Genomic DNA, 18,095 nt, shown 5'->3' on the forward strand with positions numbered 1-18,095 from the left:
TTTGAGACCCCATGGACTGCAGCCTACCAGGCTCCTCCGCCCATGGGGTTTTCCAGGCAAGAGTACTGGAGTGGGTTGCCATTGCCTTCTCCACCAGTAAACACTGCTGCAGCTGCTGCTGAGTCACTTCAGTCGTGTCCGACTCTGTGCGACCCCGTAGACGGCAGCCCACCAGGCTCCCCCGTCCCTGGGATTCTCCAGGCAAGAACACTGGAGTGGGTTGCCACTTCCTTCTCCAATGCATGAAAGTACCACTAATCACCCTTTAAAACTGGAATCAACTTTTAATAAACTACGAAAAGATTTACATTCTTAAAATCCGGAATCCTGCAAATTTCCAGTAAAGTACCACAGCTTGACTAATATTTCAGTCCTTTCTTTCTCTCCATTAGCTTTCTGTTCCAGTTTCACCCATGTACTTCAGCATCATCAGCTCCACCATCTATAAGAGCCTAGAAAGCACCTGAACTCCGTACTTGGTCTAAATTAGAGGCTCAGCGCAACCTGAAGGGCCAAATGCCCCAGGTTAGACACTTAAGAAGCATATTAAGAGATCCCAGTGCTGTGCTTAGTCGTTCAGTCATGTCCGACTCTGTCACTCCATGGGCTGTAACCCACCACTCCTTTGTCCATGGGGATTCTCCAGGCAAGATTACGGGACTGGGTTGCCATGCTCTCCTCCAGGGCATCTTCCCGACCCAGGGATCGAACCCAGGTCTCCTGCATTGTAGGCGGATTCTTTACTGTCTAAGCCACCAGTTCCCAAGAGTCTGGGTATTTCGGAGAGGGGCTGAGAAGCTACAGCTGAGTCGCCCGCCCGCGGTGCATACTGGGATATGTGGTCTCTGGCGGCCCACAACCTCTTGGGAGTTGTAGTCCTCGATCAGGTAAAGGGTGAGAAAAACGCAACTCTCAAGTTCTGGATTAGTCCTAACGGAGAAAAAGAAGACGGGAATCCATAACATCCTGCAAGCTCAAGTTCCTCGAGCCCAACTCTCGGTCTCACGAGTGGTCGAAGCGGCTGGAAGGCGGGTCAGAGAAGGGTGGGGAGACGTTACGTTGACGCGGGCGTGACCTTGCCCAATAGGATTTGGCGGGATTTCCGAAAGCTGTAGGCAGAGCGCGCGCTGCGGCTTGAGACCGAGGCCTAAGAGAAGGCGAGACGCGCCGCAGGAGCGCAGTTGGAAGCTGAAACTCGCCTGGGTTTTGTGCAGAAGGTCGAAGCAAGGGAGTAGAGAAGCGGGGCACAAGCGAGGGGATCTACAGTCCGTCCAGGATCGGGCGCGGGCGGGTCCAGCAGACGGTAGTCGGAGTGTGCAGCCTGCCCTAGCGAATACCAAAGCGCCGCAGGTCCAGGTGAGTGTGAGACGCAGACCAAGCCCCTTCCACCGCCAGGTTAGTCCCGGTATAAGCCGGACCCAGGCTTAGACCCAGATTTGGGCCCCAGCTCCGCAGCAGGCTTAGGGGCCCCTCCGTTTCTCCCAAGTGAGAAACTCGGAAATGGCGGGGCGGAGCCGGGACGTGTCCGGGCTACTTCGACCGTCGCAGTTCGCTGAGGGGAAAATAGAAGCGCACTCTAGCGTTTAGTTAGAGTTCCTGGGAGGAACCTTGGGAGGCCTGCATTTCCAACACCTACTTAATGGGCGTCCGCGAGGAATCCAGGATCCAGAGCTGTGTAGTGACAGAGTCACAGCTCTTAAGCCAGAACCACAGTTTCCAGGTTTCTGGTCAGTGCCCTTTCATTACACAAAATTTTGCTTACCAGAGTACCCACCTCCGGTTGCCGTAAGATAATTTGCTTTTCCTAGTGCGGAAGACCGTTTACGTTATGTCTAGGTAATGATCTGTAGTAACGTATGCTGTTTTTTCTTAATCTTGTAAGCCAAGTGTAGTATACAAATAGAAAAATGCACAGATCAAAAGTGTGTACAGCTCCATGAGTCATTACAAAATGAATATACCACTCAGATCAAGAAAGAATGCTGTCATCACCCAGAAGCCTCCCTTGTGCCCCCTTCTCTAATACTCACCCTCTCGCCAGAGGTAACCACTGTATTGACTACTAATACCATTGGTTAATTTTGCCTGTTTCTGAATTTTATGTAAAGAAAGACTATTTTTGTGTCTGGCTTTGCTCAACGTTCTGTCTGTAGGTTCGTAAGTGTCTTTGCATTTAGCAATACTTTCTCGTTGCTATGTTGTATTCCTCCTATTCATAATACCAATGATGGATATCAGGATTATTTCTAGTTTTTAGCTTTCAGGACAAAGATGGCTGAGAAAATTCCTGCATACAGTTTAGTGCACACGTATATGTTTTTCAGTGGGTTAATAATAGAGTGGCAAAAAAAAATAGAGTGGCAAAATTCCTGGGTCAAAGCATTTGTCTGTCTTCACCTTCCATATTTAATACAGTACCAGTACACTCGAACCAGAGATGAATGAGTGTTCAGTTGTTCCACACGTTTGCTAATAGTTAATGTTAATTTTTTAAAATTTTAGCTATTATCTTGTGGTTTTAATTTTAATTTTCCTGATTATTAATGAAATTGAGCATTTGTGGATACGTTTATTAACCATTTGAGTATCTTCTCCTATGAAGTGCTTGTTCAGATCTCTTTTGCCTGTTTTTTATTGGGTTGTCTTTCTTGCTGACTTGCAAGAATTCTTTATATATTCTCATTATCAGCCCTGAGTTATATTTGTGGTAAATATTTTCCCCCCTCACTATTGTTTAACTTTCCTTCTTGCCGTGGTGTCTTGATTAGATGTGCTCAGTCGCTCAGTCATCTGACTTTTTTTTTTTTTTACTAGTTTATTTGGCTGCACTTGGTCTCAGATGTGGCATGTGAATATCTAGTTCCCCAACCAGGGATCGAACTTGGGCCCTCTGCAATGGGCGTGTGCAGAGTCTTAGCCACTGGACCACCAGAGAAGTCCCAGTCCTCTGACATTTTGCAACACCATGGACTGTAACCCTCCCATCTCCTCTGTCCATGGCATTTTCCAGGTGCATTTCCTACTCCATGGGATCTTCCCAACCCAGGAATTGAACCCATTTCTCTTGCATCTCCTGCATTGGCAGGTAGATTCTTTATCACTGTGTCACCTGGGAAGCCATAGCCTTTTTTTTTTTTTTTTGGCTGCACTGGGTATTAGCTCCCTGACCGTGGATTGAGCACCAGCCCCCTGCATTGGGAGCTTGGAGTCTTAGCCACTTGATGACCAGAGAAGTCCCAGCCATAGCATTTTGATGGATAGAATTTCCAAATTTAAATATAGTCCAGTTTTTAAGCCTATTGCTTTTTGGTTATTGCTTTATGTATACAGTTCAAGCCATCTTTTTCATAAATTATGAAGGAAGACACTTTAAGTTGCCTTCAGATGATTCTGATATTTGGAATTATAAACTCACATTATGCTAAGCATGCCTTCTAAGAGAACTACACCAGAACCAGTCAAGAACAAATGGTTACCTTCTGTCAAGCCTCTAAGACTGGAGATTCCTTACCTGTTATTTTTTGAATTAAATTTATCTTGATTGTTACATTGTCCAGATTATTTTGGTGTGACTTAAGTATATTTATCCTTGTAGACATCATGACTTGTTTGCTTTTACTAATACCTCATGAAGATAATTAAAATTTTTTGTTCTCCATTCTTTCAATCAGTGCAATCTTAACTATTAAAATAATCTGACTTTTGGTATTGGCCTTATATGGAAGATTTCAAACTGAGCAGGGTACTTCACGTTACTTATTCATTTGTGCATTCAGTGAAGTCTGCAATTGGTTAAAATGTTGATCTTTAAATTTCATACACTTTTGTTACAATAGAAGCAAAATGTGGGACTACAAACTATGATCATTGCCTAAGGTGGGGAGAATTCTCATCTCAGTCCACTGTTTCTGTATCAGGAGTGGAGATTTATGGCAGTGATTCTGTACCTTCATTTCACTCCTTTCCCATCACCCCGAAACCCTGCTTTCTTGGAAGGGAACAGTGGAACTGAAACACTTTAATCCTATATCAGTTTGGGGTTTTTTTTTTAAGTAGAGTCCTGGAAAATCTGCATTCAGTTGCTGAATATTTAACAAACACCTAACATTTATGATGTATCATAAATTATACACAAATAAGACTTGGCCCTTATCTATAAGAAATATGAAGCAGGAGAACTGGGGGACATAGTTCATATAGTTAAGCTGTCTAGGTGGAAGGGAAAGCTGGTGAGGGATTTCTTCTTTTTCCTGCCACGGGTAGGTCAGTGATTAAACCAAAAGCCTAGTAGTCGTTTTTTTTTTCTTAATATATATATTTTATTGAACTATAGTTGACTTACAATGTTTCAGGTGCACAGAAAGGTGATTCAGTTAGACATATACACATATATTATTTTTCACTTTATTTCCCATTGTAGTTTATTACAAGATATTGACTGTAGTTCCCTGTGCTATACAGTAAACTTTTGTTGCTTATTGTGTATCTATTTTTTTTAAATTAAAAATCTAGCATTCTGTTCTGTTCTAGCATAAGTCAAACAAGTAGAATCAAAATGCCATACATTTTTTAGCTAGGCAAAAGTCCATAAGTTTTCTTAAATATATTATACATACTATTTATATATATATATATCCAGAGGAAAAGCCTAGTAAGTAATTCTTTAAGAGATTTACTGTAAAACTATGTTTGCGCGTCTGTACTTTCTCTAGTGTTCTTCCTGATGGTCATCTGTGTTTTTCAGTATTGAACACTAAGTAATGGCTATGCAAATGCAGCTTGAAGCAAATGCAGATACTTCTGTGGAAGAAGAAAGCTTTGGTCCACAACCTATTTCCCGACTAGAGGTATGTGCTTGGTTGTTAATTTTAAAATTATAATGCTGGATAAGATTGTTCTACCTACTGGGAGGAATCACAGCCTTTACATAAACTAAAGTCCAAATTAGAGTTTTCAGAAGTGTTGTCAAGGATCCTGTGGAAAGACTTAAGACAATTGCTAAACGTATCTGCCAGGTCCCTTTTTTGTCAAGAATTCTTCCCCTCTTTCATCATTTTTTTTTTCTTAGAACTGGATGTCAGAAACTAAGAAGCCCTAGGATCCCATGAGAATCTGTGCTGTTTGTACTAAGTATGAAATTACCATCCAGGGAATTGTAGTGTCCTGGGCCAGCTATGCAGGAAGTGGAGAGGAACAACATCTCTCCACCAACTTGGAACTCTGATGAACTTACTAAGAAGACAGCTGTCATAGACACACTGGCTTGGGGTTAAGATGTGAGAGTTCAAGACTCTGCGCAAGGACATCAAGCATGAAACCTGGGGCCTTGCACTATTTCTCCACATTGTACAGTGGTCCCAGAGTGAGTGCCATTGACTTGGGCTGAAAGAATCAGCAGAGTATACTGAGAAAGTCTTCATTCTTGTCTCTTTATGCATATTCCTCCCATCTCCCACCTAAGCTTCAGCTCTTCAGAGGATACTTAAACGGGTTTGTTAAACACATTGGAGAATTCAGAGTCAACTTTTGGTTTCAGTGAGCATCCTTATAACCACACATGTGTATTGCTTATGGCTTAAATCTTATGGCTTAAACCAACAGACCTGGTTTCTACATACATATCCCGCTAATAATGCATGCTTTCCCCAAAGTCATGGTTTTGGTGGCTAATAAAACCAAAGCTGACTTTGTTTATCAGGAGAAGGAAGTGCCTTTGGGTGGTTTGTTTTTGAGAAGTGGCATGTAAATCCCTGACCAAAAATAGTTTTCCTCATTCTTAATATCAGTTGTTAAAGCCGAGCTTTCCAGTTATTGGGCAACAAAGAATGTATGCTAAGATATGCTCCCCTTAGCTCTGGGACAGTCTTATCTGTTTACCCAGCTTAGTGTAAAACTTATTATTCTTGATGGGTGCTTGATGTAGAAAACTTTGGGAAGCACCAGTTTAAAGTGGCCTTTTAGGGCCCAGGTCTCAAAGTTCATTTAGAGTTCCAGTCAAAAGGTTTAGTTACAGGTTTAATCCCAATTCATGACGAGTCTTTTAATTACATAGTGCTAGCTTAAAACTACTGGTTTTGATAATGAATGAAAACTAAAAAAAAGTGAAAGTGAAGTCGCTCAATCATGTCTGACTCTTTGCGACCCCGTGGACTGTATGTAGCCTTCCAGGCTCCTCCGTCCTTGGGATTCTCCAGGTGAGAATACTGGAGTGGGTAGCCTTTCCCTTCTCTGGGGGATCTTCCCAACCCAGGGATCAAACCCAAATCTCCTGCGTTACAGGCAGACTCTTTACCATCTGAGCCACCAAGAGAATACCTTTGATGATGAATAGATTGGTAATTTGTTATGAAATGCATCATATGTAGGGCATACTTTTTAAAGCTTTTGCGTATAATATCACAGTTAAAAACAGCCCTGTGAAATAAGTAGGGCCAATATCCACATTCAACAGATGAGGGAACCAAAGCTTAGATTTATCCATAGTTTTCTTCACTTGCAGCAATGTGGTATAAATGCCAATGATGTGAAGAAATTGGAAGAAGCTGGATTTCATACTGTAGAGGCTGTTGCCTATGCACCGAAGAAGGAGCTAATAAATATTAAGGGGATTAGTGAAGCCAAAGCTGATAAAATTCTGGTAAGTACCGCTTGTGTGACCAAGAGAGGCAGCAGTGGGAGTGGTATAGAAGAGCATACGGTGAAAGGCCGCAGTCTTCCGTCTTCCATCCCCCGTGTGCCACCCTCTTCCCTTTTCCAGAAGTGACTGTATTACCAGCTAATTATCTTTGTATGTCTCCTTGAATAAACTGGGATTTTTCCTAGGGAACTGCAATATCATGGGGGTATGACATAAATACTGCCAAATTGACTACCAGTTTGCACTCCTCCCAGCCGTGAGTGATGTGTGCCTTACCATTTCTGGATGTTACAATGTCATGCCTTAGAAATATATTCATTAGTATGTAGCCACTGAAAATAGTTTTGAAGAACATTTATTGACATATGAAAATGTTCCTGATATAAGAAAGCAGGTTAAAAAATGTGTTTGTGTGCTTATGTCTTTATCTTTTTAAATGTGTGTATTTATATACACATATAAATTATCCCCAGCATATACATTGGGGATAACTACAGTCAAATACTAACACTGTTGTTTCTGGATGGTGAGAATGTGAACAGTTTTTTTTTTTTGCCTCAATTTTCTGAAGTTTCTGCAGTTTCTATAATAGACTTGTATTACTTTATTTTTAAAATATTTATTTATTTATTTGGCTGCACTGGGTCTTAATTGCAGCACGTGTGATCTAGTTCCCTGAAGAGGGATCAAAACCAGGCCCCTTGCATTGGGAGGGTGGACTCTTAGCTACTGGACCACTAGGAAAGTCCCCTAAACATGTATTACTTTAAATGGAAAAGTTGTTTTTATTCCTTGAATATTAGAGTCATGTTAATTAGGCTGCCAGTGTGTAGTCTATGAATTAACTAGTCATAAGCAAGATTCTTTAATCATAAGAAAGTGTAATTATACATCATTAATACTTAGGTTTTTTTAACTTTAGTAAATGATGTAAAAGTGATTTTACAGGCTTAACCAAAATAAGGTAATAATAATCCTTTATATTATATTGCACTTTAACTTTTTTAATTGAAATTTTACATTAGACTATAGTTGATTTGCCATGTTGTGTTTCAGGTGTAGAGCTAAGTGATTCATATGTCAGTACATATACAATATCCATTCTTTTTAGATTCTTTTCCAGTATAGGTTATTATAGAATATTGAGTAGAGTTCCCTTATAGCACTTTAACTTTGAAATCCCATCCCTTTTGTATACACAGTATTCTCACTTGCCCTTCGTACCTACACTGGGAGAGAGAGGTAGGACCAGTGTTATCTCTGCCTTACAGATAAGGAAACTTGAGCACAGTGGTTCAGTTATTTATCCAACGTTACGCAGTTGATCGCAGAACTAAGACTAGAATCCAGTTAATTTCATCCTGATACACTGTGATCCTTTCTTATTTCCCTCCAATGTCTTGCAGCTACTATTCATTTTTCTTGCTTCATATATTCCTTTGGCACTCATAGTACCCTGTGATTACATTTTATTTTATGTATTTTATCCTTTCGTATTTATAGGCTATACCTTGGAGATAATTGCAGGTTAGGTTCCAGACCGCCACAACAAAGCAAATATTGCAGTGAAGCAAGTCACATGAATTTTTTGGTTTCCTGTTGCCTATGAAAATTATGTTTACACTATTTTGTAGTCTGTTAACTATACAATAGTATTAGATCTACAAAAACAGTGTGTATACCTTAATTTAAAAATACTTTACTATTAAAAAATGCTACCCATCATCTGAGCCTTCAGCAATTTATATTCTTTTTTTGGTGAGTCTTGCCTTGACGTTTATGACTGCTGACTGATCAGGGTGGTGGTTCTGAAGGTTGGGGTGGCTGCAGCAGTTTCTTAAAATAAGACCACAGTGAAGTTTGCCACATAGATTGAATCTTCCTTTCTTTCATGAATGATTTCTCTGTAGTATGCAATGCTATTTGATAGGATTGTAAAATTTTTATTTGTTTAATGTTTTGGCTGCCCTGGGCATTTGTTGCTGCATGAGGGCTATTATGGTTGCAGTGCATGGACTTTTCATTGGCTTCTCTTGTTGCGGAACACGGGCCCTAAGCGTGGGCTTAGTTGCCTCATCGCATGTGAATGGTCCCAGACCAGGGATTGAATCTGTGTCCCCTGCATTGGCAGATGGATTCTTAACCACTGGACCACCCGGGAAGTCCTATTTTACAGCATTTTATCCCCAGCAGAAATTTTTCTAGATTGGCATCAGCCCTCTCAAACCCTGCCACTGCTTTATCAACCAAGTTTATATCATATTCTAAATCTTTTGTTGTCATCTCACCAATCTTCACAGCATCTTCGCTAGTAGATTCTATTTCAAGAAACCACCCTTTGCTTATCCATAAGAAGCAGCTCCTTATCCATGAAAGTTTTATCATGATACTGCAGTATTTCAGCCACAACTTTAGGCTCCACTTCTAGTTCTTTTGCCGTTTCCACCATATCTGTATTTACTTCCTCTGCTAAAGTCTTGAACCTGTCAGAGTCATCCATGAGAGTGAAAACCAACTTCTTTCAGGCTCCTGTTAAATGACAGTTTGACCTTTTCCCATGAACCACGAATTTACTTTTTTTTTTTTTTAATACTTTCATTTTTAACAAATGTACTTAATGGCATCTAGGATGGTAAGTCCTTTCCAGAAGATTTTCAACTGATTTTTCTCATATTCATCAGAGGAATCACTGTCTATGACAACTGTGGTCTTACAAGATGCATTTCTTAAATAATAAGATTTGAAAGGCAGAATTACTTCTGATTCACAGGGTGCAGAATGGATGTTGTGTTAGCTGGCATGAAAACAACATTAAATCTCATTGTGCATTTCCAAAGCTCTTGAGTAACCAAGTATGTTGTTGGTGAGCAATAATAGTTTGAAAGGATCTTTCCTAAGCAATTGGTCTCAACAGTGGGTTTAAAATATTCAGTAAACTGTTTTAAACAGGTGTGCCATCATCCAGACTTGTTGCATTTATAGAGCACAAGCAGAATAGATTTAGCATAATTCTTAAGGGCTCTAGGACTTTTAGTATGGTAAATGAACATTGGCTTCAACTTAAAGTCACCAGTGGCATTAGCTGCTAAAAAGAGAGTCGGCTGATTCTTTGAAAACTGTTGAAGCCAGGCATTGACTTCTTTTCTGTAGCTATGAAAGTCCTCGATGGCATCTTCTTCCAATATAACGTTATTTTGTCTACATTGAAAATCTGTTTAGTGTAGCCACCTTCATTCTTTATCTTAGCTAGATCTTCTGGATAATTTGATGCAGCTTCTACATTAGCCCTAGCTGCTTCACCTTGCTCTTAAATGTTATGGAGATGGCTTTTTTCCTAGCTTCAGACTTTTCTTCTGCAGCTTTCTCATCTCCCTTAGCCTTCCCTGAATTAAGAGAGTAGGACTTTGCTCTGAACTAGGCTTTGGCTAAAGGGAATGTTATGGCTGCTTTGATCTTCTACCCAAGCCACTAAAATTTTTCTTCATTATTAGCAATAAGGCTATTTGTTACTGTTCATGTATTCACTGGGGTAGTGCTTTTAATTTCCTTCAAGAAGTTCCTCTGCATTCACAACTTGGTTAACGGTTTGGCACAAGAGGCCTAGCTTTCAGCCTATTTCAACTTTTGACATGCCTTCCTCACTAAACCAAATCATTTCTAGTCTTTTTCTTTAAAGTGACAGGGGTACAGGTTCACTCCCTTCACTTGAAGACCTGAAGGCCGTTGTGCTGTGCTGTGCTTAGTTGCTCAGTCATGTTCAGCTCTTTGTGACCCATTAGACTATAGCCTGCCAGGCTCCTCTGTTCATGGGGATTCTCCAGGCAAGAATATAGGAGTGGATTGCCATGCTCTCCTCCAGGGGATCTTCCCAACCCAGGGATCGAACCCAGGTCTCCCGCATTGCAGGTGGATTCTCTACCATCTGCGCCACCAGGGAAGCCCATTGTAGGGTTATTTATTGGCGTGATTTCAGTATGGTTGTGTCTTAAGGAACGGGAGACTTCAGGGGAGAGAGAGGTGGGGATATGGTCAGTGGGTAGAGCAGTCAGAACACACAGATTTATCAGTTAAGTTCATTGTCTTCTATAGGTGTAGTTTGTGGCACCCCAAAACAATTATAGTAACATCAAAGATTGCTGACCACAGATCACCATTGTGTAGTTAAAGAGTTTGATTAGCTTTGCTGTTGAAGTTTTCTATAATGTAAAGCAAGTGTTTAATTTATAAAATTATATTTTATACTTTTATGTTGATGGCTGTTATAGTTTCACAGAAATTTTCTCTGAGAAAAATCATCTTCAAAAGCTAAAGAATCTTCAAAAAAAACTTCCTGCAGCTTCAGTGCATGTAGTTCTACCACATAACCTAATCTGATGGACAATATCTGAGATTTATTTTAATGTCTCATATTATATATACAACCTAGTAAATTCTGTTTTATCAGGTATTATACTAAGAGCTTTGAATTTTTAAGTGCTAGCAAGTCTGTTATTGTATAGTATTAATTTATTCAGGGCGCAAATATCATAAGTAATCCTTAATTTAAATTCTTAAACATGTTGCCATCTATGGAAGTATGCAGTTGTCATTTATTGGATTGCTCAAATAAATAAATTTGTTAAAGTGGTGACTTAATTGAATAAGAATTCTGAATACCTAATACCTCTTTGAAAGATTGTGATACTATTAAGCCAGTAGGTGTCCCTAAAGTCTGTTTGTTGTTTCTCTCTGGGTATCAGTTTTTGTGACTCAGTGAATCCTGACCTTTGCTTATGCCTTGTCAGACATTAAAAAAAAAACTTTGTCAGACATTGAAAATTCCTACAGATATAAGACAGATGAAAGCAAGCTTATTATATAAACAAAAGAAGTCAAGTTCTGCCAGACTATGCAGTTGGCAGTTTGGCAAAACCATGCCAAATTACTTATGATATTTGTGCCCTGAATGAATGAAATTACTTCCAATTTCATATTGGTTATAATATGTTCCTTTAAAGTTCAACATTCAGAAAACTAAGATCATGGCATCCGGTCCCATCACTTCATGGCAAATAGATGGGAAAACAGTGGAAACAGTGGCTGACTTTATTTTTCGGGGCTCCAGAATCACTGCAGATGGTGATTGCAGCCATAAAATAAAAAGACACTTACTCCTTGGAAGGAAAGTTATGACCAACCTAGACAGCATATTAAAAAGCAGAGACATTACTTTGTCAACAAAGGTCCGTCTCGTGAAGGCTATGGTTTTTCCAGTGGTCATGTGTGGATGTGAGAGTTGGACTATAAAGAAAGCTGAGCACAGAAGAATTGATGCTTTTGAACTGTGGTTTTTGAGAGGACTCTTGAGAGTCCCTTGGACTGCAAGGAGATCCAACCAGTCCATCCTAAAGGAGATCAGTCCTGGTGTTCATTGGAAGGACTGATGTTGAAGCTGAAACTCCAATATTTGGCCACCTGATGCGAAGAGCTGACTCATTTGAAAAGACCCTGATGCTGGGAAAGATTGAGGGCGGGAGGAAAAGGGAACGACAGAGGATGAGATGGTTGGATGGCATCACCGACTCAATGGACATGAGTTTGGGTGGACTCCGGGAGTTGGTGATGGACAGGGAGGCCTGTTGTGCTGCGATTCATGGGGTCGCAAAGAGTCAGACATGACTGAGCAACTGAAATGAACTGAAGAGCTCATAAACTAGAAAATGTAGGGGCTAAATGACATGAAGGGATAACATCTTCTGTGAGTTTGATATTTTCCTTCCACATTTTTGAGTAAAATTTTTGAACTTACTGTAAAGTTGAAAGAATTTTGAAGTGAACACTCATTTACCCACCACCTGGACACTACTATTAACATTTTAATATACTTGCTTTATCATCTATCTGTTTATCTCTCTAGCCATCAGTACATCTTGGCTCTTTTTGTGCTTTTTAAAGAAAGTTGCAGTACATTTCCCCCTAAATATTTTAGCATTTATTAAACTAGAGTTCCATATTGGCTTATAGTTTCTTCTCCCCTTTCTTTAGTATTCTTACTTTCTAATTTTCATTGATCTTCATTTATCCTAAAGATTGGTAGAAGTTATGGGAAAAATGAAGTAAAGAAATTCTCAAAAAAAAAATTAAGATTTCTCAGAGCTAAAGGCAAACAGAAGTCTATGCTATGCTATGCTATGCTAAGTTGCTTCAGTCGTGTCCGACTCTGTGCGACCCCGTAGACGGCAGCCCACCAGGCTCCCCCGTCCCTAGGACTCTCCAGGCAAGAACACTGGAGTGGGCTGCCATTTCCTTCTCCAGTGCATGAAAGTGAAAAGTGAAAGTGAAGTCGCTCAGTCTTGTCCAACTCCTAGCTACCCCATGGACTGCAGCCTTCCAGGCTCCTCCGTCCGTGGATTTTCCAGGCAAGAGTACTGGAGTGGGGTGCCATTGCCTTCTCTGAAACAGAAGCCTAAGGCCCCACAAAATGTCAAAGGCCCACACCTGGACTCCTGAGTGTGAAATTTTCAGTATACCAGTTATAAAGAGAAGACTGAAAGATTTCAGAGGAAAAAAAGTAAGTGACCTCTAAAGGAACAAAAATCAGAAAGATAGCACGTCTCTTATTAGAAATCTGGGTGGTGGAAGCTAGTAGAGCAATCCCTTCAAAATTCTTAGGGTAAATGATTTTAAACCTATAATTCTATTGGTAACAATATTACTCACCCAGTGTTAGGGCAGAATACACATTTTCAGAAATACAAGAATTCAGAACATTTTGCTCTTACCTATTGTTTCTTAGGAAGTTATCAATACTTGAGGATATGCTTTACTAAAATCAGAAAACACAGGACCTAGGTTGGAGTGGCTCTATGTCAGGTAGCCAGTGAAAGAGAGAGCAGAGAGCCCAGTTTGGAGAAAGAAGGAAAGGAGTCAGTAGAATACATAGTAAGACTGAGAGACTGAAGATTTTGAGAAGTGATTAAGTCAGAGAATACTAGAGAAAGATATGGCTCAGATATAAAAGCAGCGTAAAGTGGAGCATGATTTTGAAACTAGTGGCATTTAAAAAAATTTATTTGAACTTGACAGATAACTTTGAGAGACATCAGTTGTTAACATTGGAACCTTAGTGAAAGAAATGTATTTCTAGCACACCCTTTGGTTCTGCAATAACTATAATACAAACGTTATAATCAACTTTTAAGTGAAGTATTAAACATACAGAGAAGTTCAGAGAATAAAGCAAGACCACTATTTACCTCTTCATTAGATTTTTCCCTTTGTGGAAAGTTTTTAAATTACAAGTTTAATCTCTACTTGCTGTAGATTTATCCAGATTTTCTCCTCCCTCCCTCTCTCTTTTTCTCTCTTTTCCTCTCCCACTTTCTTTCTCTTTCTCTTCCTGCTTCTCTTTCTTTTAATTTCCTTCATTACTTCCTCCCTCCCTCTTTTCTTTCTTTCATTAGATTCAGTTTATTTTACTGAATTTAGATTCAAGTTTGGCTAATTAGTTGGGGCCTGGACTTGGATTCTTGTTCTACTTCAGTGAGTTTTGATAGTTTGTGTGTTTCTAGGGGTTTCTTTGTTTCTTGTAAATTATTTAATCTGTTGGCATAGATTTATTTTTGTAAGGGTTGTAGAAATGTCCTCTCTGTCATTTCTGATTTTAGTGATTTGACTCTTTATAAATCAGTTCTAAAAAAAAATAAATAAATAATAAATCAGTTCTGTTGATTTTTTTTCAAAGAAGCAACTTCTGGTTTTAATGATTTTTCTCTATTGTATTTCTATTCTCTATTTCACCAGTTTCCACTCAGATTTTATCTTCTTCCTTCTGCTTGCTTTATGTTTAGTTTGCTCTTTTTTTCAGTAACTTAAGGTGGGAAGATTAGGCTATTAATTTAAGATCTTTCTAATATAGGTGTTTACAGCTATAAATCTCCCTTTAAATACTGCTTTTGCTACATCCCATAAGTTTTGGTGTGTTTTGTCTTAATTTCATTGATTTCAGTGACTTCGAAATTCCCCTGTGATTTCTTCTTTGGTTCATTGCTTATTTAGGAATATTATGTTTAATCGCCATGTATCTGAAAGCTTTTATTTTTAAATTTTGGAATCAACCTATAGACTGATCATTAATGGCTTATCAGTGACTACAAAGTAGGATTAAATGTTTTCAACCTGACAGGGTAAAAGAAAATGTACAGTTGACAGAGATGGAAAAGTAGATGAGGGAGCAAAGATCAAAGGACAAATGTCCTCATTTAACAAAGTAGAAAGTTAAGAGATACATTCTGTGGTTGATGGAACAGGAAACAAAGGTTTAAATACACTGGACTTTGTACTGTATTGTCAGGCAAACTATGTATGTGTTGGTGTATCAATTTGTTGTTTTTAACTACATGAGTGTATTATTTGAATGACAGTTAAACTGTTGCCAGTCTTCTTGGAGTCTCTAAATTAGTTTATCCTTTATTTGCCAGAGAGAAAATAATCCTAGAACTAGAACTTACGAGTGTTTTGATAACTTTTTAAAGAGAAATCGTTCTGGAAATTTTGTTAGATGTTACCTCTTCCCACTACATGCCTGATTATTACTTTACTAAGTGTATTTCATCAGTTTGACATTTCTTATTTTACCCCAGACTGAGGCAGCTAAATTAGTTCCAATGGGTTTCACCACTGCAACTGAGTTCCACCAAAGGCGATCTGAGATCATACAGATTACTACTGGCTCCAAAGAACTTGACAAACTGCTTCAAGGTATCGTAATCTCTTATCCTATGTCGTGAACTGCGGTTGGCAAAGCATCCAGGTTATAGAACATAACTAAGATATTTGGTTCATGTTTATGTGTTAGATAGAATTAAGAAGTAAAGGAAAGTATTCAGTAAGACTGAAGGGTGAGGCTGACTTTAGAAATACTAAAATTATCTGCCAATTCAATAATTTAATCTCTAATTAATAATTGCATTCTTGAAAGTCATCTCCCTCTGCCTAAAGAAATAATATAACCTTTTACTCTACCACAAGGTAGAAAATCTGATGGCTGGTTAACATACTACACTGTAGTATCAGTACATTGTGGTGCACACTAATTTTCAGGACTTGATGGAAAGCTGTTAAGTTTTTGAACTTTTGAAAGCACTGCTGTCCTAAATTTTAGTGTTAGATTTGGTTCTTGTTGCTTCCCCAAATATTTGATCACATTCAGGCACAAAATAGCATGAGTTCAGGAATCACACTCAGATTTGTTCGTTTGCTTTCCCTCCTGTTCCCCCTCTTAGCGTTTACTGGCCATGTTACATGGTGCAGATTACGTATTGTATTCTATGCCTCCATTTTCTTATCTTACTGAAGAAGATAAGGTCTTACCTTTGACCTCATAATGAGGTCAAAAAAAGCTTCCTACCTTATAAGTTATTGGAATTAAATGAATTGATAGCACAATGACAGATACACAAAAATTATTTGGTAAATGTTAGGTATTATCTATAATTTATTTTTTAAATGACTGCTTATTGACTTGTGATGGTATTGTTCTGTATATTGGTTGTGGTGATACCTACATGAAGCTACAAATGTGATAAGTTGCATAGTACTACACAGACACACAAATGAGTACATATATAGCTGGAGAAATTGGAATAAGCTCTGTGAATCGTATGGGTGTCAATTTTCTGATATTTATACTATACTATAATTATATAAAACAAACATTGGGGGAGGCTGGATGAAGAATGCATGGAACCTCTGTATTTCTTTGCAGTTGTCTATGAATCTAGAATTATTTCCAAATGAGGTATTTTTAAAATTACTGCTTGTTGAAGACTGGGTCTCTAAATTATGTAAACATCTTTCTGATGAGCTACTGGGATGTTTCTATGGTTATGTTTCTAACATTTATATTGTGCTAAGAGATGTTTCTCTTTTTAGGAGGAATTGAGACTGGATCCATCACAGAGATGTTTGGAGAATTCCGAACTGGGAAGACCCAGATCTGTCATACATTGGCTGTAACATGCCAGGTGAGCTGTTGGGACTCTGCCTAATCATATCAGCAAGAATGAGTTGATTCCTGCTACTGGCAAGCATCTGTTTGCATGGACAAGAATGAGTTGATTGCTGCTACTGGCAAGCATCTGTTAGCATGGACCAAAAAAGCACTTTCTCTGTCTTCAAAAATGCTAGGGGGACTTTCCTGGCAGGGCCAGTGGTTAAGACTCTGAACTTCCTCTGCAGGGGGCACAGGTTCGATTCCTGGTTGGGTATTGAACCTGTGCATGCTGCATGACTCAGCCGAAAAAGAAAAAGAATGCTATAGCTAATTAGAAGACAGATTGCTACTGTAAGACTTCCAAACAGCTCGGAAACTTTCAGATTATTAATTTCACATACTTTCTTGCTATCCACTGGGCCTCTCCTGGCTTTTTCTTCCCTCTTCACTGGTTTATATTTATGACTCTTCATTAAAGTCATTCCTTTACAGATACCCTCAGATTTACATTCCCCATCTGAAGAGATGCCATTCTTAGATGAACCCTATCTATGTTTTCAGTGCCTGATTTCCCCAATAGCGGATCATACTAGAGAAAAATCTTAACATAAAGCTGACTGACCTCACTTAAATTTAAGATGACAGGCTTTAACATTCAATGATCTCCTGAAAATTTTTCATTCAGGCAACATTTTCCCCCACTCAGTAAGAATCTCGTAATTTGTCCTTTTTCCTCAAACTTTCATGCTTCTCTTCAGCCTCACTCTTAGGCAAATTAATCTAAACTGTTCTTCACGTTCTTCACGTCAAAACTATAAACTCATGTAGCTTTTATAAAAATTTTATGAAGTATAGTTGATTTACAATATTATGTTAATTTCTGCTGTCTAGTGAAGTGATTCAGTTATGCTAATATATACATTCTTTTTCATATTCTTTTCCATTGTGGTTTGTCACAGGATTTTATTTATTTATTTATCCGGCTGCATTAGGTCTTAGTTGCAGCGTGCGGGATCTTGTCTGTTGCATCATGTAGGATCCTTCATTGTGGCGCACAGACTCTCTAGTTGTGGCACGCGGGCTAGGTAGTTGCATTGCTCAGGTTCCAGAGCATGCGGGCTCTAGTTGTGGCTCATGGGCTTAACTGCCTCACAGCATGTGGGATCTTAGTTCTCCAGTGAAGGATTGAACCCATGCGCTTTGCATTGCATGGTGGATTCTTAACCACTGGATCACCAGGGAAGTCTCTTGTAACAGAACGTTGAATGTAGTTCCTTGTACTGTATAGTAGGACCTTGTTGTTTATCCATTCTCTATAATACTTTGCAACTGCTAATCCCAAACTCCCAATCTATCCATCCCCAGCATCCCCCTCCCTTTTTCTCTATATCTGTTTTGTAGATAAGTCGATTTGTGTCACATTTTAGATTCCACTTGTAAGCGATATCATATGGTATTTGTCTTTCTCTTTCAGACTTAGTTCAC

At 39.1% G+C, this 18,095-nt stretch overlaps 1 protein-coding gene across 1 annotated transcript in view; it reads left to right on the forward strand.

Annotated features, from left to right (window-relative positions):
* Positions 1-702: 702 nt before the first annotated feature.
* Positions 703-18,095, forward strand: part of RAD51 (RAD51 recombinase) — a 36,011-nt gene continuing 18,618 nt past the window's right edge. The window contains exons 1-5 of the mRNA XM_027553550.1: positions 703-1,356; positions 4,745-4,847; positions 6,500-6,637; positions 15,259-15,376; positions 16,550-16,641. Coding sequence (XP_027409351.1) covers positions 4,761-4,847; positions 6,500-6,637; positions 15,259-15,376; positions 16,550-16,641 — 435 coding nt within the window. The 5' untranslated portion in view covers positions 703-1,356; positions 4,745-4,760. The remainder of the gene's footprint in view (positions 1,357-4,744; positions 4,848-6,499; positions 6,638-15,258; positions 15,377-16,549; positions 16,642-18,095) is intronic.

This window comes from Bos indicus x Bos taurus, chromosome 10 (assembly GCF_003369695.1).
Source record: "Bos indicus x Bos taurus breed Angus x Brahman F1 hybrid chromosome 10, Bos_hybrid_MaternalHap_v2.0, whole genome shotgun sequence".
Taxonomy (NCBI): domain Eukaryota; kingdom Metazoa; phylum Chordata; class Mammalia; order Artiodactyla; family Bovidae; genus Bos; species Bos indicus x Bos taurus.